This window comes from Tiliqua scincoides, chromosome 2, assembly GCF_035046505.1.
Source record: "Tiliqua scincoides isolate rTilSci1 chromosome 2, rTilSci1.hap2, whole genome shotgun sequence".
Classification (NCBI taxonomy): Eukaryota; Metazoa; Chordata; class Lepidosauria; order Squamata; family Scincidae; genus Tiliqua; species Tiliqua scincoides.
The window spans coordinates 216,560,074-216,585,522 of record NC_089822.1 but is presented as its reverse complement, the minus strand read 5'-3'; the positions used below and the strand labels follow the sequence as shown (position 1 = coordinate 216,585,522).

Below are 25,449 nucleotides of genomic sequence, written 5' to 3'. Positions count from 1 at the left end.
GAGAAGGCCCTTTTACGGGTGCTGCCACCGTTGAAGGTGAGAGGGGTGGCAGCAAGGAGTAGGGCCTTCTCCGTAGTGGCACTGGTCTTATGGAATTCCCTCCCCCTTAGCTTACAAACTGCTTCTTCCTTAGAGGTTTTGTGGTGGGGCCTAAAGAGTTTCTTTTTACATTTGCCTTTTGGGTTTAGGGCTTTTAATATGACGGGTTTATGCTTTTTTATCGTTTTATAGTTTGCTGCTAGTTTTAATCTGACTCTGACTTTTATGAGTTTTGGGGGGTTTTATTTATTGTATTTTAACATTTGTATACATTTATTTCTTTTATATTTTTGGAATATAAAATATTCCACCCAAAACACGCACGCAAAACAGCTGTCATTGACATGGAGCTGAGCAGACTGCAGATGGACATCGTCGCCCTTCAAGAGACTAGGCTGCCAGATTCTGGATCTGTCAAGGAGAGAAATTTCTCATTTTTCTGGCAGGGAAAACCACCAAACGAAACCAGGGAACATGGCGTTGGCTTTGCGGTAAGAGATACCCTGCTGGAATCCATCATCCCTCCTACTGTGGAAAGTGAAAGAATTTTGTCCCTGCAGCTCCAGTCATCAGCAGGACCTGTCACTCTCATCAGTGCTTATGCACCGACTCTGTCGTCTCCAGCAGAAGCCAAAGACAAATTCTATGATGACCTGGCTACCACTATCAAGAAGATCCCCGTAAAAGAGCCATTGTTCATCCTTGGCGATTTCAATGCTAGAGTTGGTGCTGATAACAGGTCATGGCCCACTTGCTTAGGTCAGTTCGGCACTGGGAAGATGAACGAAAATGGCCAACGCCTGCTAGAGTTTTGCTATCTTCACGGTCTCTGTGTCAGCAACACATTCTTCAACACAAAGCCCCAACATAGAGTCTCTTGGAGACACCCAAGATCAAAGCACTGGCACCAGCTCGACCTGATTCTCACCAGACGCTCCAGCCTTCCCAGCATCAAGATCACGCGCAGCTATCAGGGTGCTGCTTGCGACACCGACCATTCCCTGGTGTGCAACAGAGTGAAACTGCAAACAAAGCAACTGTACCACTCGAAAAAGGAAGGAAGACCTCGCATTGATACCAGCAAGACCCGGGATCAGAGAAAAGTGGAGGAATTTGCAAGAGCGCTTGAGGAATCTCTTCCAGGCCCAGTCGATGCAAATGCATCCAACAGATGGGAACATTTCAAGAATGCCGTTTACAACAACACCTTGTCCATATTTGGCAAGAAGACCAACAAGACGGCAGACTGATTTGAAGCCCACTCTAAGGAGCTGACACCAGTCATTGAGGAAAAGAGGAGAGCTCAAGCAGCATACAAGGCCTGTCCCAGTGAGCGCAACCTGCAGGTCCTCCGAGCTGCTCGAAGCAAAGTCCAGCAGACTGCCAGGAGATGTGCTAATGACTACTGGCTCCAGCTCTGTTCCGAGATACAGATAGCAGCTGACACGGGCAACATCAAGGGGATGTATGATGGTATCAAGCAGGCCCTAGGTCCAACACAGAAGAAAATTGCCCCTCTGAAGTCTGCCACAGGCGAGGTCATCCAGGATCGGACGCAGCAGATGGAACGCTGGGTGCAGCACTACTCTGAGCTATATTCCAGAGAAAATGTAGTCACTGAAGAAGCACTGAACAACATTGAGTGCCTGCCTGTGCTGGAGGAGCTTGACAGTGAACCAACCCTAGAAGAACTTCACGTGGCCCTGGACTCCCTTGGCTTTGGCAAGGCACCTGGAAAAGACAGCATCCCTGCTGAAGTCCTAAAGTGCTGCAAAGAGATCATCGTCACTGAGCTGCATGAACTCCTCTGTCTCTGCTGGAGAGAAGGTGGAGTACCTCAAGACATGAGGGATGCAAACATCATCACGCTGTACAAGAACAAAGGCGACAGGGGTGACTGCAATAACTACCGTGGCATCTCTCTCCTTAGCGTTGTAGGAAAGTTGTTTGCCCGAGTTGCACTAAAGAGGCTCCAGGTACTTGCAGAGAGCGTTTATCCAGAATCACAGTGCGGATTCCGAGCCAACAGGTCCACCACTGATATGGTATTCTCCCTTAGACAACTGCAGGAGAAATGCAGGGAACAGTGACAGCCACTCTTTATAGCCTACATAGATCTCACGAAGGCCTTCGACCTGGTCAGCAGGGATGGCCTCTTCAAGATTCTCCCCAAGATTGGATGTCCACCCAGGCTCCTCAGCATCATCAGATCTTTCCACAAGGACATGAAGGGCACTGTTGTCTTTGATGGCTCCACATCAGACCCCTTTGATATCCAAAGCGGCGTGAAGCAGGGCTGTGTTCTTGCACCAACCTTGTTTGGTATTTTCTTCGCTGTCCTGCTGAAGCAGGCCTTTGGAACCGCATCAGAAGGCATCTATCTCCGGACCAGATCAGACGGAAAGCTCTTCAACCTCTCCAGACTGAGAGCAAAGTCCAAAGTCCAGCTGAAATGTCTGCATGACTTCCTCTTTGCTGATGATGCAGCTGTCACTACCCACTCTGCCAAAGATGTCCAGCAGCTCATGGATCGTTTTAGCAAGGCCTGCCAAGATTTTGGACTGACGATCAGCCTGAAGAAAACACAGGTCATGGTTCAAGATGTGGACTCACCTCCCTGCATTACAATCTCTGCGCATGAACTGGAGGTTGTCCATGACTTTGTGTACCTTGGCTCAACGATCTCTGACACTCTTTCTCTCGATACCGAACTAAACAAACGCATCGGTAAAGCAGCTACCATGTTTTCCAGACTCACAAAGAGAGTCTGGTCCATCAAGAAGCTGACGGAACATACCAAGATCCAGGTCTGCAGAGCTTGAGTCCTGAGTACACTTCTGTACTGCAGCGAGTCATGGACTCTTCGCTCACAACAGGAGAGAAAACTGAACGCTTTCCACATGCGCTGCCTCCGACACATTCTCGGCATCACCTGGCAGGACAAAGTTCCAAACAACACAGTCCTGGAACGTGCTGGAATCCCTAGCATGTCTGCACTGCTGAAACAGAGACGCCTGCGTTGGCTCGGACATGTCGTGAGAATGGATGATGGCCGGATCCCAAAGGATCTCCTCTATGGAGAACTCATGCAAGGAAAGCGCCCTACAGGTAGACCACAGCTGCGATACAAGGACATCTGCAAGAGGGATCGGAAGTCCTTAGGAGTGGACCTCAACAAGTGGGAAACCCTGGCCTCTGAGCGTCCCGCTTGGAGGCAGGCTGTGCAGCATCGCCTTTCCCAGTTTGAAGAGACACTTGGCCAACAGTCTGAAGCTAAGAGGCAAAGAAGGAAGGCCCATAGCCAGGGAGACAGACCAGTGACAGACTGCACTTGCTCCCGTTGTGGAAGGGATTGTCACTCCCGAATTGGCCTTTTCAGCCACACTAGACGATGTTCCAAAACCACCTTTCAGAGCGCGATACCATAGTCTCTCGAGACTGAAGGTTGCCAACAACTCATTTTTGGAAGCTGCTTTGAGTACCTGGCAGGGAAAGTGGGATATGAATTTTGTAAGTAAGTAAGTAAGTAAGGCTACAATCATAACCAATTTTCCAACACTGACACAAGGGCAATGCAACTCCGAGGTAACGGAACAAACAAGCCTCCATGACTGCCCCCCAACTGCAGGATGCAGCACATGCCCCACTGGCACAGCTATGCCAGTGCTGGAAAGTTGGTTAGGACTGAGCCCTAAGTAAGTAAATAAATAGAATTAGACATGCGTAAAGCGTTATCTTCCAGATGGAGACTGGGAGGTGTGAGAGTCTGAAGTTCTATATATCCAGAGATTCTATTTTTCTTCCAGTATTTGGAGATAAGGTGGGGTTTCTGTAGGAAATATTTCCAAGTCATAAAGACAACTGTGGCTTTGATCAGGATAAAACTTTTTTTTTTTTTTTGGCAATAGGTTGTGGGAGCAGATGGTACTTATGGATGCCTCATGTCATGTGCCCTTTCTGTTCTGCTTACCCATTTCTGGCCAGCCCACAGGTGTATACATTGCGTATATGCAACGTTGGACAGAAATGGCTTAGGCGTTGGTTCAAAGGTGTTGCGGGGGGGGGGGGGAGCCCAGTGGCAGACAGAAGGTCTGTTTGGCTCCCGTGCCAAGATGAGCAGGTGGCAGCTTCAGAGGTCCTGGTGGTGCTGGGTGCCACCTTCGCCGAGGAGAGCTGGAGAAAATCTTGTGTTTCCCAGAGAAGCGAGAAGAAGGAAAGCCAGCCAGCCAGCCAGCCAGCCAGCATGGAGCTTCTGCCCAGGGAGGGACTGAGCAGCGCAGAGAGTAAGAGGGCGGTGATGCTGCTGGCCAAGGGCTGGCTGTAACTGGAGCCTCGCGGCTGGCGCGCTTTTGCCTGCCAGCAAAGGAGCAGGACGCGCCCGTCAGCGCTGGCAGGGCGGGGCTGACAGCCGCACCACAAGGCAGTTTGCAAACACCGCCAGGCCGGGCGTCCTCCCCGCTTGGCCGCCATCATGCCAGGTGGGTCCGGTCCTCTCCCAGCGGGACGAGCCTGGGCTGCAGGGGGCGCGCGGGCAGAGCAGGGCTGGGGCGGGCGGGCGCGCGCGCGGAGGAGTGCCTGAGCCGGGACTGGCCGGTCCCAGAGCGGAGGCAGGGAGGGCTGGCCCAGCAGGGCGGGCACCGGAGAGCATCAGCGCCCGCCCGCCCAGAGCACGGCTTTGGCTGCTTTCGCCCCTCAGGTCCTGCTGGGGAGCCCGGTCTGGTCTGGTTTGGTTTCCTCCCATATCAGCCTGCCGAAGGGGCACCACGATCCTCTCTGGAGCCCAGCCCAGCCCAGGCTACAGTCCTAGGGACGCTTTCCTGGGAGCAAGCCCCTCTGAACACCATGGGACTTGCTTTGGAGTAGACCCGCTTAGGACTGGGCTGCCAGAGAACTTCTTCCCAGGCAAGTGTGTGTGGAGGACTGCAGGAAGTTACGTTTCCCTGGTTGCCACCAGGGAAATTGACTTCCAAGTGTGCCGGGGGTTTTCTTGAGCAGCCCGGTGCCATGTGTGTCTACTCCAAAGGAAGATCTGCTAAGCTCAGGGCGAGGAACACACAGACAGACACAAAAAGACACACACACAAACACACAGAGACACACACACAGTCATATATATAGAGAGAGAGACAGACAGACAGACAGAGCTACACACGCGTGCAGGTTTTTGGTCCAGTAGGAAAAAAAAAATCCAAAGTAGGGTAATACCGTTTTTTGGCCATGCTGAAGATTAATTTTAGAGGATGGACTGTGGTGCTTTAATTTACCTAAAATTAGTGTCCATCTGTGCTTGTATAAAGAGAGCCACATTTCTTTTTATTTCTGCTCTCTCCCTTGCAAGAGACCCATCTGTTCCAGACGGACCTGAATAATCACTAGAATTTATATTTTTTAAAGGGGAGGGTTATGGTTTTGGTTTTTGTCTCAGTGGCCCTGAGAGCAAAGTGAAATCTGTCTTGCCTTTAGGGTTGGCCCCAAACCCCTGAGACCTGAGGCAATGTGTCAGATGTTATCACCCAATGTTATGCGGCCTCTGTTCCTCCCACTCTCTGTTATTCTAGTTCAGCAGTCTCTTCCACATTTCCTCTTCCAGTTCTGCCTCCCTCTTTTCCAATCCAGGGAGTAGAAGGAGGAGGCAGAGTGGTGGAAGCAGGTAGTCAGATAGAGCTGGTGCCCCTCCACCATCAATCTACTGCCTGGGGCAATGGTTTCATTTGGCCTCATGGATGGGCCAGTCCTGCACTTAGTAGAAGCTAATTTGTCAGCATGTTCTTGATGTCAAGACTTTTCCAAGCTGCAGACTCTGGTGCTTTGTCTGTTTCAGATCCCCCCCCCAATCTTTTGCTTCACTTTCACTCTGAAGTAGAGGTCTGCATAACTTAAAACTTGCTTGCTATTGTCTGATCACAAAAGGAAAGCATGTAAGGTTTTTGTCCTGCTTAGCTTAAGATGTTTCTCCTCCCCTGCAACCCTCACATATTTGGAAAGATGGTTCTTTCAGATAATTATTGCAAAACCTCTAAATTTTTTATCTTGTCCTAATCTATGCTTCTGTGTGTTATTATGTATATTCATTCATGATTGTTGCTCAGTTCACAAGTTTTCCAATATAATAAATAAGCTATACCAAGACTTTCTGCTATTCATCCACTTAAAATATTGACATATCTTTCTAGTAGTTTAACATAATGGATCATATGAGTAATAGTAAAGCAGGCCACTTTTGAGCTCTAAAGCTGAAATTAATTATGTCAAGTGAGTCAGTTTGTCTGCAATGGTAACAGAACAATCTGTACAACTCAACTGGTAAATATTACTTGCTGAGACTTTAATTTGTTCTAAGTCTCTCAGCAAAAGGGTCTGAGGGCCCAATCCTATCCAACTTTTCAGTACCAGTGGAACTGCAATGCAGCCCCAAGGTAAGGGAACAAATGTTCCCATACATTGAGGAGGCCTCTGCAACTGCCTCCCCACCACAGGCTGCAATGCACACCCCATTGGCACACCCACACCAGGACATTGGATAGGATTGGGCCCTGATTCTGCAAAGAAAATGTGATGTTCACACTTGGACTTTTAATTAGTGTTATTACTTTTAACAAAACTGTTCAGTCACGCTTAACCTTTTCACGGAAGGTATACTGTAGCTAATTTTTTTTGCCTTTGTACGGTAGTATATTAAGTTAAAAAATAATTCATAATTCAAATTTTTCCAAGTGTCTCTTGTGTTTATTAACTCAAGAGGATGCATTAATTTTTTATATGATTGTTTTTAATCTTTTCTCTACTAACCTCCCCTTTCTCTTTCAGCCCCTGAGTGCTCTCCTGCTTCTCTCTTTGTTTACCCTGTTTCTCTCCCTCTGCTGTAGCATATTATTTCTCTTTTGTTTGGACTACCACAGATCAGCACCCTCCTCTTTATTCCACCCCACTGTGCATACTATCCTGTGTTGGAATATGAGTGCAATGCTGCCTGCTGGACTCTGGGGGGCAGTATATTGTACAAACCAGTGCTTCCCAAACTTGGGAGCACTGTAAATGTGTGGAGGGGAGGGGTTATGGCAGCAACAGGATTCCCAGGATTGTACTGCTGCTAGAAATGGGAAGGGCTTTTTCACTTACTGGCAGCCAGCTCCAGTTACTTACTGGAGCTCCACTTACTGGCAGCCAGCCTTGTGGGTCCAGAGAGTCCTCCACAGGGGTCCCTGCACCTCAAAACATGTTTTTAAAAAAACTGGCTGGTGTTGCAATGAAAACTGGCAGTGCCCTTTTTTCTTTTTATACATGTTTGGAAGCGCAGAGAGTCCTGTAGAGCCCCTCCGGATCACTCCAGGACTCTGGCACTGGCTGCCGTAAGTAAAAAACTCCCTTACATTCCTGACAGCAGCATGACCCTGGGGTTTGCGTTGCTGCCTTCCCCACTCCCCACTCCTTAAAGGGGCAGGGACAAGTTCTTCCCTGGCCCATGGGTCATGACCCATCAGTTTGGGAACGACTGGTCCAGACACCTGAGACTCCTTACCTGTCCTCTGTGGTGCCTGCAGGAGGTGTGTCCCTTTTTGTGCAGTTTCCTTCCACCCACACACTGGTGGGTGGCTTCTTGACTATTGTAGGAACAGCATCCAGGCTGCTGCACTCAGTTCCCAGTGACAGGCAGCCTTTACTGAAGAGCACCAACCCCCTTACTTCCACACAAAGAGAACAGCTATAGGGTTCTCTGTTTCCTATGTAATAGAAGTATCTGACTCTTCAGAAGATGCATATTTCCTTTCAAAACCTTAACTGCCTTTATTTCTGCATATTCAATGATAGCTGCAAACTGGCTGGGCTGTGCTATTTACCATAGGAAAAGTCCCTGCTGATTGCTCTGCTTGTTAGAACCCCAATAACCCTTTTCCAGTATTCTCTGTGTCACCAGAAGTTGCTCTGTAGTATTTCTGTTGCCCTCCTCTTTCTCTTACCCCTTCTGTCTGTCTGCTTCCCTGTTCTCCCCCTTTCTTCCTTTGGTTTCTTGTTTTGCTCTGCTTCTGTTCCCTTCCACATCTCTGTGCTTCCTCATTCAGTTTGGCAGCAACGACACCCAAGACTTTCAGACTCCCAGCAATTCAAACTGTGAGAAAATCTCAGGTGCAGCTGAACCAGTGGCTAGCTCATGTCAAAAGGCTAGAAAGAAATGATGCCAGCTCCAATGTGCACCTTTGAATCCAGGTAGATGTAAGGTGCAATCCTAACCCACTTTCCAGCACCGACATAAGGGCAATGCAACTTATGGGTAAGGGAACAAACATTGCCATAACTTGAGGAGGCCTCCGTGACTACCCCCCCAGCTGCAGGATGCAGCACATGCCCACTGGCACAGCTATGCCAATGCTGGAAAGTTGGTTAGGATTGTGCCCATAGTCATGCAGGCATTCTCCCATTCCCACCCCTACTCTTGGTGGACTTTGGGGTGGGGGTGGGGGTTGCAATGCGATTCTTCTTTTGCTACATTAGTGGCCTGGAAAATCCTGCGATGTGGATACTTCCTCCACCACCAAGTAATGTGAGAAGACCCTGCAGCCTACATGCACTGAGCTCACACTTCAGCTCCTCTCTGTATCGGCATCTCTTTTAACTGGAAATTGGCAATACTGGTATACTTAGAAGCCCTTTCTTACTGGTCTGGAGTATCTGACCTTGGTGCATGTAAATAGAGGAGCTGTAGATGTTCCCATTAAAAGATGAGCAAAGGCCACAGCCAGTGGGTATTTGGAATTCTCCAGTGGGCTTATAGTTGACTTTTGAGCCTTCTGTGATGCAGGTGTGGGTTAAAAAGATTATTGATACAAAACCCCTGTGCTTTAATGATTGTGCAGAAGCAGGAATTTTGACAGGTGCAGCTTCTCATGGTATAGCATGGTGAAAAAAGTTGCACCTTTCAAAATGCACAATATAGCTTAATAGGTTGTCAGGTTTGGCTATAAATACCAAGTGCAGAGGGGGACAACAACAGCAAAACCAGGCAAAACCTCAGTGGGAGTTGGGCCTAGTAGTTTGGTCCCACTGTAGTCTGGATCTTCATTGCACCTTTCCTGAGCTGTTTTTAAAGGAAAACAAAACCTTTCTTTGGCTACCATCTTGTTGTAATTTCACCTGGTTTTGCTGTTCCTCCACTTGGTATTTAGAGCTAAACTTGACACTCCATTGGGTCAGATTGCACAATTATTGTAAGCACATGTGATTAAAGTCCAGCAGTCACAGGAAACAATCTCAAGACCCCCAATAAATTACTCAGTCCCAGGTTGGCAATTGCTCCATGGCTGACCTATCATAGTATTAAGTGTTTGCAGGATGATTCTCTGTATGACATTATGATGCATATTCAGTGTTTTCTGCTGTGCTGCTTAAGTAGCTGTTAACTGTAAGGGAAGCAGTAGGATACTGCTGCTTCAGTTTGGTTTATTTCATAAACTAGTATCCTGTATCAAGATCACCAGGTAGCCTGCGGTATGTATATAGAATAACATTGAAACATGAGTTGTGTATATAGTAGACTATATTTGAATCACTTTCCTAAGAATACCTGTAGTTTTTGAGACACTTGTGCATGAAGAATCTATGTAGCATGCAGATACTTTAAATTAAAATGTTATTTTGAACCTTGTATGAAGGTGATACAAATGTTAAGTAGAGATGTTGCACAACCCTTCCTGCCACACAGATCAGAACTGAAAGCTGTTTAAAACTATCCAGAGGCAACTGACTGCTTTTGGCATATAAAGAAATGGTTTGCTGAGTTGTGCCACCCATGTGAAATCTTTATTTTCAAATGCTGACCTTCAGAGCGATTGTTTCCTTGCAGGAATGCTTGCATAATTTGCGTGGCTGGATGCCTTTCACTTCTAAGTCATCACTTCAAAACCAGCTTAGATCACTGGAGACTAAAACTTATCAGCAACTACCAGCTGTTTCTTGATGTAAAGCAATTCTGGAGTCTTGCACAGCATTCTGAAGACAGAGATCTATTGTGACAAAGCCTGATCTTTAGGGAAGTCAGATTAGGGAGGCCAAGGAATCAGTGGATCCTGAAAAGTGATTTTGTCCCCTTCTGTATTCCCTTGGGTGAATACCCTGAGCAATTACCTTTATCTAGTGTATTGGCAACCTTCAGTCTCGAAAGACTATGGTACCTTTATCTATGCATTGTATATACGATAAGGTAGAAAGGAAGTTACTACTGCCTGTCAAAAATTATGGGGTTCATCCTCTGAGACCTCCATCTTGAAACTATTTTTCATAAATAGCTCTGCTAATTGTATGTCAGAAGGTGGTTTTGGAGTTGTGCCATGTAGAATACAAAGGCCAGATTAATATAAACTGTTTCTTCAGTTTGACAAATGTTTAATGCTCATTACCTTCTGCTCTGTTCAAAAAAGAAGCAGTTCTGATGTTGCAGCCCTCTCATTAAGGCCACCAGAGTTTGGCTGATGGCAGCTGATAGTAACATGGAGATTTTTCATGCAGGTGAACCAGAATTTCACGCATGCATTCTAGTTTACCTAGACTAGAGACAGCATTCTGAGTAATTAGGGGTCTGTTTCATCCTGGTGTATCTGGAAAGATGGAGGAAACTCTAGTAGCTCATTTTAACTAATGTACCCTGCAGTTAGTGTACAAAACCATACATACCAATTTTGACTTGGATACATTTTATGTAAATATAAATGCTGGTTGGTACTTGAGTGAAATTGTCTGGGGTTTGACTGAAGCTCTGTCAATATGCTGTTGACGTCCAACTCTTATTTCCGTTTTACATCTGATCCTAGGGATGTATCAGAAGCTATAATGAGACTGTAATGAACTGGACAAGAGCAAAGAAGCTGATTTCAATTGGGACAAGATGTAATTACTATGGGTGGGGAGCGTAATTGATTCTGGGTTATTTATTTATTTACTAAAGATATTTATATCCTGCCTTTTCCCTCCCATGAGGAAGGTGCTCACAACATATTTAAAAAAAACAACCAATAAAACGCAACAAAAATAAAATGTTTAATTAACAACAACAAAAAGAACACATTGAACAGTATACAGGACCAGAAAAATAAGTCAGAACAGCATAACTAAGTGGAGCCAGAACAGGTCAATAAAAGCATAGGCCCCAAAGACTACACAGAACAGAAATTTTTCTGTCTCTGTCAAAGCAGTAGAAGTGATGGAGTCAATGTGACATCCAGCAAGGAGTCCAATTATCTGGGTGCAGCTGCAGAGCAGATCCTCTCACATACCATTTTCAAACACAACTCTCCACTAGTGGGACCACTGTTGGCTCAGCTAGTAAGGAACTTTTGTTGTTTTTAGAGCACTGCTGCTGAGGGGGCAGCCACAATGTTGGCATGGGGTGATGCTCTTGGGTTTACTGCCCCTGGTTGGGACATGCAACAAAGTAATCTCAGTTGCTCTTGCGGGGCAGGCAGTTTCATAACTGTTTTTAGTTACTCTCAGCTCAATTCCCTGAGCTGTTTAGGGCTTTAAAGTTTAAAAAAAATTGTGATTTTACTATTTTTGTTGTAAGATGTCTTGGGTGCCCCATTGTGGGGAGAAAGGCAGAGTAAAATTAGTTTGTTTGAATAAATAAACAGGTGTACAACCTATTCTGCGGTTGGGGAGGCTGCATTCCCCTACTGTGTCAGACTTGCAGTTTGGATGAGCTCTTGGGTGTAGTGCTACTTCTGGATTATCAAGATTGAGATCACATGTGTTGCTTGTCCCCCATATCTGCTGATTGAAGAGACTTCACATGGGACAATTGTGTGTCTTTGAGAGTCAGAAAACAAGGCAAGAAAGCCCTCCGCCTGCCTAAATCAATATTTGGAAAACTTCCAGATTTTTAATAGATTTGTTGCATCTTACTTTCCTATAATGATACCCTCTTATGCTTTTACTGCCAGTGGCAATCAAGTTCTCAGTATGTTTGCAGAGTCTGCAACTAAGTATGGATTGTTTCATTCTTTACAAGAACTAAATGAAGAAAAAAGAAAAGCCTGAAACCAACTGCAGTTATCATAATGACCAGGTCATTCCACAATCATTGTTCGTACCATAACTGCCTGCTTTGTGGGAAGAATAATGTTCTGTCATTTTATGAGCTGCCTGAAGGCCAGAATGATGAGCATTTTGCTTTGTTAGCACTATTTGCTGTTCAGCGCACTTAAATACCTGCATTATTGTTTTCCATATTGCTGGGCTGCTTGGCAGCAGAATCTATGGAGTTGTGATTTGCTTTATGATAGACTTTTCATTAAATGCTGGATCTGCCTTTTGTTTATACAGTGGGCCTGCCTTATCTGTGGGCTCCACATCAGTGGATTGCAGCCTTGTTTGCCTCATGCCCTCCCATTTACGTACGTTTTAAGCAATTTACATATGCGTAGCAAATTTATCCAATTTGTACAAAGTTACGCGATTTTGTCAGCATGACTTTTGTGGACTTGAACATCCTAGATCTTGGTATCTGCATGGGGTTCTGGAACCAAGCCCCTGTGGATATGTAGGGCCCACTGTAGCTATTTAGTTTCATTTTAACACTAACAAATGTGTGGGTAAACATACTTGCCTTCAGTATGAGATAATTGGTAGAGTACCCTTTGGAATGTGCTAAGCACTCCTTGCAGCAGGATGTGGTGATGGCACCTCACCTAGGTGACTTTAAAAGGGGATTGGACTGATTTATGGAGGAAACGTCCATCACAGGGTACAAGCCATGCTGACTGTAGGCAACCTCCAGTTTTTAGAGGTAGCCTGTTTCTGCGTGTCAGATGCAAGAGAGTGGCAACAGGATGCAGGTACCTTGTTGTCTCCCGTGCTCACTGAGGCATCTGGTGGACCACTGTGAAATACAGGAAGCTGGACTAGATGAGCCCTTGGCCTGATCCAGCCAGGCTCTTCTTATTTTCTTATGGCTACCATCCAGTTATGGAAAAGGCTTCAGGAGTCAACCTCGAGGCAAAATCCGGAGCCGGAGTCCCTGAGGCAGTTCATGGCTTGAACACAGTCACGTTCTGGCAACTCCTGCGACGCCGCTGGAACCAACCGTATTGGCCTCTGCCTTTCCATTGGACCATTTCAGCGACGTGGATAGGGGGGATTTGCTGCATGGGTAACAGCCTATCCTCCATACCTACTTTACCCAGGCTTCGCGCACTGGAGAGGGCACTGTTCCAGAGCCACCATTCAGGGCGTGACACCATGGTCTTCCGAGACTGAAGGATGCCAATAATATAATGGCTACCTATACCAGACTTGAAGACTGAAGCTGCAGTCCAGTGCACGCTTTCCTGGAAGTAAGCTCCACTTAACACAATGGAACTTATTTCTGTGTAGTTGTGCATAGGATTATGCTGTGAGTCTGTGTAGTTGAGAGCTTTGGAACATTGAGATAGCAGTAGCATTTTTGTCCCTGTCATGTGCTGGAATATTCGACTTTTCTGCTTTTTACTAGAGATGCCCTATTCAGGAACAACTGGAGTCTTGCTTGCTATACCAGTTGGGAAAATAGAAGAAGTGTCTGAAGTATTGGGCAGCTGGCACTGGGCAGCTGGCACTGCTCTGGTTTCCTTAGGGCTCTTACCATGACAGACAGAGAAGCCTGGTCTGCAGTTGGCAACACTATACAAACTATTCATGAAACTAATTAGGCTGTATTTGCCCTTAAACAAGCAGAATCTTCTCAGAGTTCTTTTCAGATTTTTTAAATAAAATGTTTTCTTTTAATAAGTGCCTTTCAGACACTTTTATTGCAAACACCTCTGATCCACCTTGCATATCTGTTTCCATATACTCTGTAATATGAGAGAATGAGATAAGGCTGAATTCAACGTCTAGTGATTTCAGAGTTTATGATCTACCATGGTTGCTCCTTCATGAGGGAATAAAGCAAGGGCTGAATGAGTATGAGCTGGACCTTAAAAAAGCACAAATATTTTGTTTATGTTGCTAGAGACAGAACTATTATCAAAGAAGCAAGAAAATTGTTAAAATGCAGTGATGTTTAACAATTAATATTTTGTTTTTGTCTAGTTGAGCATTAGTCACAAAAATCCAATATACTGTGATCCTCATCGGATTTGCAGTACAATGGAGTGCTATTTGTGATTCAAGATTCTGGGTTCTGCATTATCATAAATAAGAAGAAAGTTGATAGAAATCTTCCAAGTGTAGGCTGACATTATTTGTCAGTTTACTTGTTTGTTATGATACATATCCTGATGAAGTTAGAGGCAGAATTTGATCTTGAGTAATTTCTAATTATGCTTTCTAATAACAAGTGCCTACCAGGATGGGAACAGAATGAATTTAGCTGAAAGCATTAAGATGGTGACTCTCAGTTTATGTTCTGGATAATCTTAGGTTCTTCTGAGGTCATTTAATGAGAACTTCAATTGTAGTCTGTCCCTAAAATATAGCTTGCTCACCAGTATGACAATTTTCCCTGAAATGCGGGCCACTGGGAGTGTTCTAGGCCAGTGTTTCTCAACCAGTGGTACTTGAGGTGGCATCCAGTGATACTCATGAGACCCCCAGAACCCTACTCTCTGGCAGCGAGACCAGCAACACAATGCAACAAGCAGCCATAGTAGGCTCAGCTTGGTGTGCAGAGCTCCAGCATGCGCTTTTTGCATGCTCGTGAAAACCCTCATGTCGTCTCAAGCCCCTTACCAGTGTTTGTTGCGTTGCATCTGGACTCCCATTCTGGAAGTTACTGGTGATGACATCATTGCCAGGTACTTCTTGTGATAATTCCAATAATTGAGCAATGCAAAGTGGTGCAATGGGACATATGTTCTAGATCAGGGGTGCTCACACTTTTTTGGCTCGAGAGCTAATTTGAAACCCAGCAAGGCCCGGAGATCTACCAGAGTTTTTTTTACAATGTTCGCGCCATCATAACATATAACATTTATGTGTACAATGTATGTTGGTGTACCTTGAGCCCCACTGAGTATAACAGGACTTACTCCTGAGTAGACATGCCTAGGATTAGGCTGTGAGGCTGCAATCCTAGCCACACTTACCTGGGAGTAAGCCCCATTGAGTACAATGGGCCTTACTCCTGGCGTTTCCTCCCAGAGGCACCTGAAGGGGGGGTCAGCACTCCGCGATCTACTCATTTTGCCTCGCAATCTACCAGTAGATCGCGATCCACCTATTGAGCACCCCTGTTCTAGATCTATCAACTGCTCTGTTTGTATCATATGTTGTAGAATGTGGTCAAGAATCTTCTGTAATACATAGCAGTTTTTGCAAGATAGATAGTCAAGGTTCCCTGAAGATAGAAAGCTTGTGCATGCTGCATTAGTTGTTATACCTTTATTATGTTCAAATAGAAGTGTTGATGAGCCTGCTAGGAGATGTATTTCTGAGACAGAACTTAAGGATAGGATAAAAGATGAGTGGGGAGGGATAAAAGGTAGATTTTGGAATTGTTGCCATCAGGATGATTGCAGAAGCATCACAAATTAATGATTATGCCTGGAGAAAAATACATGTGTTAATCATGCTACAATGCTGTTGAGCACAACAGCTTTGGGATCTGAACTGAATATTTCTGTAAGTACATTTCAAAGAAAACTTTGTGTTTTCTACCAATATTGAAGCCAGCACCCTTCCATAAATATACCCTTAAAAAGAGATACTGTTGAAGTGCATTTGTCAGGTTTTGAGCAGACTGAACTTTCAACAGAGTAGTGGAAAGCAAGATATTCATCCCATACAATATCTAATGCTATCTTGCATCTTCTGCTGACAGAAGAAAGGAAACAAGAAATTTTGCCTAAATCCCAGAGAAGCTTACACAGCATAGTTATCTGTGCGATATAAAATGTGGAATTTGTATGGGTCAGCATAAAGCTTCAGATAATGATGATGATTGTTTGCTTGGAGGCATAATTTAAACACAGTTATAGAGCTGCTTTCAGTTTCTCAATATGTGATTTTAACTAATTGTATAGATAAATTGATATACTATATTTTCACTGTTAATATGCTTTTGCATGTTGTTTGCTTGTATTAGTATATACAGGTCCAACCTTGTTATACACTGATTTTTTATACACGGATTTGACTTAACATGAATGGCCACTGCAAATGAGAAGGAATGTGCTGATCCCTGGAGAAGGAGAAAAATGCATCCCTTTAAAATCACAGTTTAAAAAAAACTGCTTTTCTTACTGTTGTAGAGAGACAGTCATGCAAGTGATAACTTAATTATCCATGGATTTTTTGATATCTCAACAGGATGTGAAGGACCCTTTAAATTAAAGGAAAACAGTTGTTTAACAATAACCTCATTTATGCGAAAGAGGGCAGTCTTTATCCTGATAATCCATTCTTTATCCAGGCTTCCCTCTGAGCCACGGACCCTTCCATTTCCCCTGAGCACCTGAAAGAAAGATCATCACTTTGCATTGGTGAAGGGAGGGGTTGGAGTGAAGCCTTTCTAAGTCTCTGGAGAGAGACTGATTGATGGATTGTCTGCCTAATTACTATGTTTTACTGACTTGCTGACAAAAGTCAGCAAGGCTGTTTTTAAATTGCCCAGCAAAGGGACATTGTTTTTAAAATGGGTTTGCTTTAATGCATTTTTTGCCATCCACTTGAGTTCTGGAACCCTCGTGAATAATGAAACTCAACCTGTATAGTCAGTCAAAGATAGTCAGAACTTGGTTTTCCATTATAATTATGGTACAGTCTTATGCATGTTTACTCAGAAGTATAGTCACTGTGTTCAATGGAACTTACTCTCAAGTAAGTTTACATATGATTGCATGGATTTAATGAAATGTGCAAGTGTTTCAAATTTAAAGGTGTTTCAGACTTTGAACTTGAACCCATGGTTCTCAAACAGCAGCCTCCATGCTGCATAGAAGCCTCCTCAGAAACTGAGGTGGATTGCAAAAGATGTTTGTGATACCGATGGGTGTTTGCCATCCAAACAGAACAGTAAAAGAAGAAGAAAAAATCCCACACTGCGTGCCCCATCCCTTCCCTGCAGGCTCCTGAGGCTCAGGCATGTGACTTTTAGGTCTGTAAGGACGTCTGAAGAATTTGGAAAAAGTGACTTTTGTGTAAGTTTTATCCTGTGTGAATCAGAGCTCAAAGACATGCTCTCAGCACCAAAGTAGCCAATGCTTTATGACCTGCTTTTGTTTCTCCTTACCTATGGTCATCTACTGCAACATGTCTTTCAAATGGTAATTTTTGGTTGAACTTCCTCTCTTATTCTGTCTTGAAACAAAAGAGCTGTTCGGTGTCTCAATCAAGGAAAAATTATAACAAAATGTACAATGAAGTGTGTGAATTTTATTGTGTTGCATTCAGACTATGCGGAAACATTAACTTCCTGGGTATGTGGTAACAGTTTGTTGGAAATCCAGTTGAACTTATAGAAACAGAAAACTGATGTAATGTTAGCAGATAGCCATCTTTTTTTAATTTTAATGAGAATGATTCAAGCTTCTAAGGAGGTTTTGTTACAATCATCGTGGGAGGTTTTAATGAATACTTTTCTGGTCCTGCTGAAGATCAAATTATTGCAAGAGAATTCCGAAGGCACTGAAATGTTAAAAGCTGAACACCCAAATCATCTTCTGTTAAGGCTTTCCTACTATGCTTTATTGCAGTATCTCTGAGTTTTGACACAGCGACATAGCAGCAATCATAGTTAGCTATGCAGCAATAAAAATACCAGTTGAAATTGATTCTGAGAGGTTGTAGCGATTTTCAGCCTTTTTAAAAATCTCATGGCATACTGACAAGGCACTAAAATTGTCAAGACTTTGACAATTGACAAGGCACATTGCACTGCCGATGGGGTGCTCACATCCCCCAGTGGCCCTACTAATAAATGACACCCCCCAAACTCCTGTGACACACCTGCAGACCATTCCTGGCACACAGATATGCAGCAGCATAGTGGTTGCAAATCACTGCATTACAGCATAATTTCCCTTTTGTGGAAAGAATTATAAAGTACATTGTGAGATTACCAGGTTTTGGGGAAAAAATGTTACATGGCCACAGAAGCCCAGTGCTGACGCCTTATCATGTTTAGAAGAATAGGCATGCTCTCCCTCCCTCCTCTTCCTCTGAGTTCATTTGTTCCTTCTCTTAAGTATCTCCTTCACATTTCAAAAACCAACTTTGGTTAACATTATGTCTACATCAGTGTTTTAATCGCTGTTAGATCAAGCCAGTCTTTTGCAGGCGCACTTCCATGGTTGTGAACTGCGGGATACAATGTTTACTATTGTTAGTTCTAAAAAAAGGTGAATTAACATGTGAGAGGTGGGGTGGGTGGAAGGGCACATGAGATCACAAGTGCTTCCAGTGTTGTAGCCATGAGGTTGGCCCTTACTGTTGGAACTTTAATGGATTTGGATGATAGTTCCAAATGTGGTATCAGCGCATTGGATGAAGTGTAGCAATTTTGTCAATACAAAATATCAACATTTTACAAATATGTTGATGTCCACAAAAATGGTGAAGATGCAAACGTGAATGGAGATCTCATGAAAAATGCTATTATGGTCATTAACATTAAAAAAAACAAAAACCCAGTGTGACATTTATATCATGTCCACCACTTTTGCACCATCTTAAGTTTATAGAAAGGAATGTGAGCAGGGAAAGCTGTAGTCTTGTGTCTGCTATCTTAGAGTACCAGATCACTACAGTCTTTCTTTATAGAAATCTTCTTTCAGTAAAAATTATGTGAATAGTAATGTGTGCTGTCTTTCAGTTTTCAGCCAGCCCATGTACTCTGAAGCAGAACACACTCCTCCTCATGGACACATGAAGCAATGGCAGTGGTCAGATCAGTATGTTGCATAATGATCACTGGAATGAATGAGTTAGAAGTTATTTTATGTGAACCATACTTACAGTTTTATTTCTTTTGTGGGAAGCGTCTTATAAACACCACTTTTGTACACGTGCTTCTCTGGATCACACCATAGTGTTTAGAAGCTTCTCACATAAGAAATGAAAACCCTGTGCATGTCAGGGTGGTTTTTTGGATCTGTTTTGGCATGGAAGCTTTACCTCTGTTGTACCATAGACCAGTGGTTCTCACACTTTTAGCACCGGGACCCACTTTTTTAGAATGAGAATCTGTCAGGACCCACCGAAAGTGATGTCATGACTGGAAGTGACATTATCAAACAGGGAAATTTTTTGCAATCCTACCCACACTTACCCAGGAGTAAGTCCCACTGACTATCATTATTAAAAGCATATACATAGTAGCCTGTTAAAAGTACAGATCTGTAATATTTCCCCAAATGCAGACACATACCATGGCGGCATCTAAGTCTAATATATTAAAAATAAAATATTGAAATGAATGGGGACCCACCTGAAATTGGCTCGTGACCCACCTAATGGGTCCCGACTCACATTTTGAGAAACGCCTCTGTAGACCATTTTTGAGGCCATGATGGGGAGTTGTTCTGAGTGAACTGGCTACACTGTTGGAACCAATAGGAAAAGTCCAGCTGCACACACGTACACTCTTGTGCATATCGAGGTGACTTTGCTAGATTGCAGCCTATGAGAGCTGGTTTCACATAGTGACTGAGAGTGCAAGTCTTGGCTCAAATCTCCCTTCAGCCAAGAAATCACTGGGTGGCCTTAGGCAAGTCACTACCTTGTACTCTCTTCTGCAGTTTGGGATACTATCCAGCGTGGCACAAGAATGTCAGAAGAGCACCAGGGAGATCTGGGTTCAAATGTTTTCTCAGATGTGAAGCTTGCCTTGAGTCATTCACCATCTCTCAACCTGTATTACCTCTCAGGGCTGTTGTAAGGATGAAAATGGGCAGGGTGTACACCATCCTGAGCTCCTTGGAGGAAGGATGGGATAAAAATATAATGTAACAATAATACTAGCTTACCTTACAGTGACGTTTACAGAACTGTGCTACACGTGAAGCACTTTGGACGTGTGAAATAGAGCTGTATAAATGCCTATGATGATGATTGATTCCTTCATGAATCACATTTATGGTGTCTGCATCTGACTGAAGTTTGACAGCACATATGAAGTTGTCTCATCGTGTGACACTAATAGCACAATCCTATACATGTCTTCTCAAAAGTAAGTCTTACTCCCAGGAAAGTGTGTATAGGATTGTAGCCTCAGGCACTGTTGTCTGCACTAAATTTTATAAAGTTTTCCAAAGTTGTGCTTTGTGGTAGGTGGTATGTTTCACTTTGTGTTGTTTTTGTTTTGTTTTGTAGATCAGTCTTATTGTGATCGTTTGCGGCAGGACATGGCTTTTCTGACCAGCAATGGCAGACTGAGTGAACAGCTGGTTGATAAAATTATCCTTCAGCTAAACAGAGTTTACCCCCAAATTCTCACCAATAAAGAAGCAGAAAAGGTAACTGAATGAATACCATGGACATAGCTGTATTTCTAGATTAACTGTAATTTTCCAGCTGTTGCGCATGCACTGTGGTTCACTGATTTCAGGTTTCCAGTTTGTGAATTCAGAAAATCAGTTTCTCAAGAAGGCCGGAAATGGTGAAACCCAGCTGGTCTAAGTGCAAACTCTAAGCAGTGGAGGCCAGTAATTTCTGATGCTCCAAGAATGGAGCCCAGCACAAACTCTGTTAGTTTCTGTTTAGTTCTTCCCTCAACTGTGTTAGAGGGAATTATGCAGTGCCTGATATCATATCAGGGTGTATATATCTCCCCATAATACCATGCAAAAACTGTGATATCTGCAGGTCTTGATTAAATCTATACAGTGTAAATAATTCCAAAATATGAACTAAGCCCCAGACTATTCTTCAAGCCCCATGTATGTAGCTTTTTGTTCAACAATCAAGCATTGGAAAAGATTTTCTAAAAACCATTTATCCCCTTACTGAGATGGAGGTCTCAAACACCGCAACTTAGGAGACGTGCAGATGAATGGGTAAGAGAGCAGCGTTGGAGGCAAGAAAGGGCACAATCCTATCTTGCTCAGGAACAGGTAAGCCAAGAGTGTATCCAAGGCAGGATAGGTGCTCAAAGTGGCTCAGCCACTTTTCCCCTTACCTGCAGGTAAGCCACCCTGGCCCAAATGGGTCTCCTTGGATTTGTGCCACCTCCTGAAGTGGCACAAGTCTGAGGAGAGCAGAGCAGCTTGAAGCCATTCTGCACTCTTTGGGAACGGGGGTTGGGATCCGGCATAATTGCTGGGTCCCAACCCCCGCCTCCTGCTCTCCGCCTGCCTCCGGGGCTGCTCACCGCCCTCCCTCCCTCTGGCCCCATGGCATTTCTGCCTAGTGTTGCGTATACACAACAGGGATCAATTGTGTACACCTGTGGGCTGGGCAGAAATGGGTTAACTATAGTTATTTCACTTTGTAGCACAAACCATCAGTGTTATGATACACAACGTTTGTATAAATAGATCCTAAACTTCAAAATGCTGTGAACATACACCCACAATATTTGGACTCTTGTTCTGAAACTGCAGTAAACATTTCCATGTGTTAATTATTCATGTGGACTGTTGAGTGGCAGTGCCCTCAGTTTACAATTCAAATGCCCATTTTGGAACAAAACCTTGCCTATCTCACTTGATTTAATTATGTCTTGTTCACATTTGCCCATATATATATATAAACACCTTTTCACTGTAATGACATAACTTCTTACATTCTCAAATATTAATGTATTGTTTCATTGCCGATAAACCCTTTTCCCCTTCAAAGTTAGAATTCTCTTAAAGTGGCTATCATTGTAAATTCCTATTTGCGAGCAAACCAAGTTAAAGTCATCTTTCGTTTATGGTGGTATTTACACAGGTAACTTTTGGGAATTTTCAGTTGTGTCAAGACAAGAGGAAGGTGCCATGTGTGTAGCAGAGATGAAGGTCATAAAAATATTTTTCTTTCATTGGGGGAACTGCAGCATGAGCAATTCCCACGTGTCACGGGGCTTCTCACATGCCCTCATAACATGGGCAGAAGCCACCCTTTAGTCAATCCCATGCTGGAAATTTAGCTTAAGAAGCAGGTTTACCTCTTGCTTCACCCATGTCATCTGTAATATGGAGATAGCTATTCTGGCCTACCTTGCAGAGTTGTATTACTGAGATATTATATGTGAGCAATTAAAAACAGTATGTGATTATTATTGATTAACCTATTTTTGAAATTCACTTTGGGCAACAAAACTGGAAGCACTTGACAATATTAAAGATCAGAATGGTTTTTCTATATCACGAGGAAAACTGCAGGAAAGTATTCTGTCATCTATAGCATATTTTTGTAGTAGTGAAACGTCTTTAGTTACACGCTTGAAATGAAGTTTTAGCAGCAGCTTTTTGTTAAGAAAAAAAGGCTGACATATGTTTGGAATCCTGAAGGGAAAAGAAGCTTACAGGGACAATGTGGAGCAGAAAAAATTATTGCTGCCTCCTGAGCTACTTTCCATTACAGAAAACATCCCTCAGGACTTCACTACCTGCATTTAGGGGTGGTTTGCCCCTAAAAAGTCCAAAGTATCAAAAAGATTCCTCTTTAAAGGGTTGAATTTCCAGGCTATCAATTCTTTCTTAACACAAGCATTTAGAAGCTGAACACTGCTGTTTGTTTTTCCTCTAGTGTGTATACCTTGACAGATAATGAAAAAAGTCTGTTATTTCTCCTTGTCTTGCAACAACTTGTCATTTCTCCAAAGTATCATAAGCAGCTTGTGTAGAACAGAATGCTCTGCTGTAGGTACATTAAAACAAAATACAAAGCTTGCTTTGTACCCTTTCATGTGTCACAGAAGCCAGATAGAGGTTGCCTTAACTTTGTGTTTGTTGTGTGGAAATCTCGTTTTTTACCTTCTCTCTAATAAATGCTTCTCGCCTGCAGTTTCGAAATCCAAAAGCTTCTCTTCATAGTCGGTTGTCAAACCTGATTGACTACTTGCAGAAGAAAGGGGACAGACCATGTCAAGAGTTTTACCGTGCTTTACAGATCAATGCTGAGCAGCTGTATAACAGTTTGCCAAGCCGGAAAATCCTAAGTAAGTTGCAGGGCTAGGTGTTTTCCATCTGTTATACTACCCCTTTTCTCTGGAATTACCAGCCTTTGGTCATTCACTTTTTTACAGATTCACATGAAGCCATTTGCAAACCGTTGGCTTGCAATGTTTCTATGATCCCCTTCCATGTTTTCTCATACCCAATTTGGGCTATTTTTTGGTAATAAAATGCAATTGTACCTCTTACCTGTCCAATGTAGGCAGGCAAATCACTGTTAAAAATTTTCAGAACTCCTGTGATTTAAACTGAATACTTTCTCTTTGAAAGCCCATTTAACAGCTTCCTGCTAATCTCAGCTAGGGTAGTAGTGAGTACATTTCCCTGGAACAGCCTCACTGACTTGTCTCATTAATTAACATGGAGATTAATTAAGAAGTGGAATCTATGCACTGATTTCTTCTTATTCTTTTTTTCTCCCTTTAGAAATATTTTGTAGAACTGCAAAGGCAGGTTTGGATGGCTGCTAATTGCATGGTTATGTTATGGGAGGATTAACAGCCCATCCCTAACTAAATAACTGTGTGATGTTGCAGTGGCACAGACCTGGGTTATGCTGCATCCTGCAAGGGATTTTTGGCTACTGGAGGTCTCCTTAGGGTAAGGGGACCTTTGTCACCTTTCCCCCGCGTAGGCACCAACAGCCACAATGAGTCAACTTGGACCTGTTCTAGTAATATCACTGGCGAAGTCTGCATTGATCCGGGCAGGTGGATCGGGGCTGGGAAGGGGATTGAGATTAGACATACACTGCTGCCACCGCACCAGCACCCACCCAGGCCCAATCTGCTCACCCCGACACATCTCCTCCCCCCTCCAGGTTCTGTTCCTGCCCTGGGCTTAACTCCTCCAGTGAACCTCTGTTCTGCTGGCATGTGCAGAAAGGCTCTGGCTATCCTGCTGGTTTGTGTTCCACCGGTGCAGGCCTTGATTAGGATTGGGACGTAACTTAGTGAAATTGCTCAGGAAGAGTCTCACATTGTCTGGCTGTGAGTTTATCCAGTTCTCCCCCCCCCCCCACCACCTCTTTTTGCAAAGAATGAAAAAGACAAAATAGGCACTTAAGACAGATTGGTTCTGGGTTGATTATACTGGAAAACACAGTAGTTAGCTTGCCTTCCATGAAAGGATGGGAAACAGCTTCCAAAGTTCAGAGTTCTATGGTGTATCTGTTAATATTTCTTTCAAAAGGCAAGCACACTCATCCAGTTAATTGTGCAGCCATCCATCCAATCAATGCCTAGTCACATAATTCTCCAATCATTTATTTGAGGGTTGCTATTATTACATTTCAATACCCAGTTAAAATCAGTTCTTCCTCCCCGATTTACTCCTTGGTAATAACCAATCCTATTTAAATTCATAGCCAGCATTGTGCTTGCTTCCAAGTGGTTTGACAGAAAGCTTAAGTAAGAAAGCTCTTTGGGAAAATAGAATAAATTGTTACAGAATAGACATCCCAGCTTCAGATATGTTAGATAACTCTCTGTTTATTTCAGCTAGTGTCTTTCTTGGCCTGGAAAGTGTTGCCCAAAAAGCATTTTAGATCTTTCAAGTTAGTCTTACTAGTAGAACTCTTGGAAGAATTAATGTTCTGAAACAGAATTTCTCTTCACTTCACTTACAGTCTCTGGACTCTTATTGCATGGAGATGGCTCTCTGCTGCCTCTGGCAATGTGATGGCCTGGGAAACAGTATGTGTGTGATTAATGTTATTTATGCAGTGTTTATCACATGGGTGACGTGTGTAGGTGGTCCTTGAAGTTAGAGCAATCGTGTGGTAAATTTTTAAGTGGCTACTGTGTGGTAAGTGGTGATTTGTATCCCCTCCCTTTACAATTCAGAATGCTTTCTGTTTTATCTGATATTATTACTATTGCACTTCCTATGTAACGGGTAGCTTACATTGATGGAATTGCTTCTTCTTGTGATACAAACGCACACAATTCAGGCAGTTCACGTAGCTGGCTTTTGTGCAGACCAGAAATCATATTTTTGATTAAGATATCAGGTTGTGGGTAGTGTACTGTCACCTGTCAACATTGCTGGATGTGTTGCTCTGTACTCTGTGAGGGAGGCTGCTGGAGAACATATTTGAAGGATAATTCTTAGCAATAGGAGCTGTAAAGAAAAGCCTGAGGAAAAATTAAGTACATATATGCCAACATAATATATTTTGGAACAGGGCTTACCCTTAGCCCATACAGTGCCTTTGTGTGCATTAAAAGAAGGCACATTTGTGTGCATTCAGAAGTGATGTTGTGCTGCCATTCTTCCTCCTTTCTCTGTGGATGGCATTCCCTTAGATGAGGTGCCCTTGTGCACGGCCTTCGCAACCTTACGGGGT

The 25,449-nt window shown here is 43.7% G+C and overlaps 2 protein-coding genes across 5 annotated transcripts in view; one reads left to right on the top strand and one right to left on the bottom strand.

The window, feature by feature from the left end:
- NINJ1 (ninjurin 1) overlaps positions 1-25,449 on the bottom strand; it is a 159,245-nt gene that overhangs the window by 68,583 nt on the left and 65,213 nt on the right. The gene's annotated exons all lie outside the window — the stretch shown is intronic.
- CARD19 (caspase recruitment domain family member 19) overlaps positions 1-25,449 on the top strand; it is a 50,322-nt gene that overhangs the window by 13,348 nt on the left and 11,525 nt on the right. For 2 of the 4 annotated variants that reach the window (XM_066616181.1, XM_066616180.1), the window contains exons 2-3: positions 20,314-20,456; positions 22,933-23,086. In XM_066616181.1, coding sequence (XP_066472278.1) covers positions 20,314-20,456; positions 22,933-23,086 — 297 coding nt within the window. Of the gene's footprint in view, positions 1-4,499; positions 4,518-20,313; positions 20,457-22,932; positions 23,087-23,528; positions 23,556-25,449 lie in introns of those variants that run through there. The other 2 variants (XM_066616179.1, XM_066616178.1) reach the window with 2 other exon arrangements.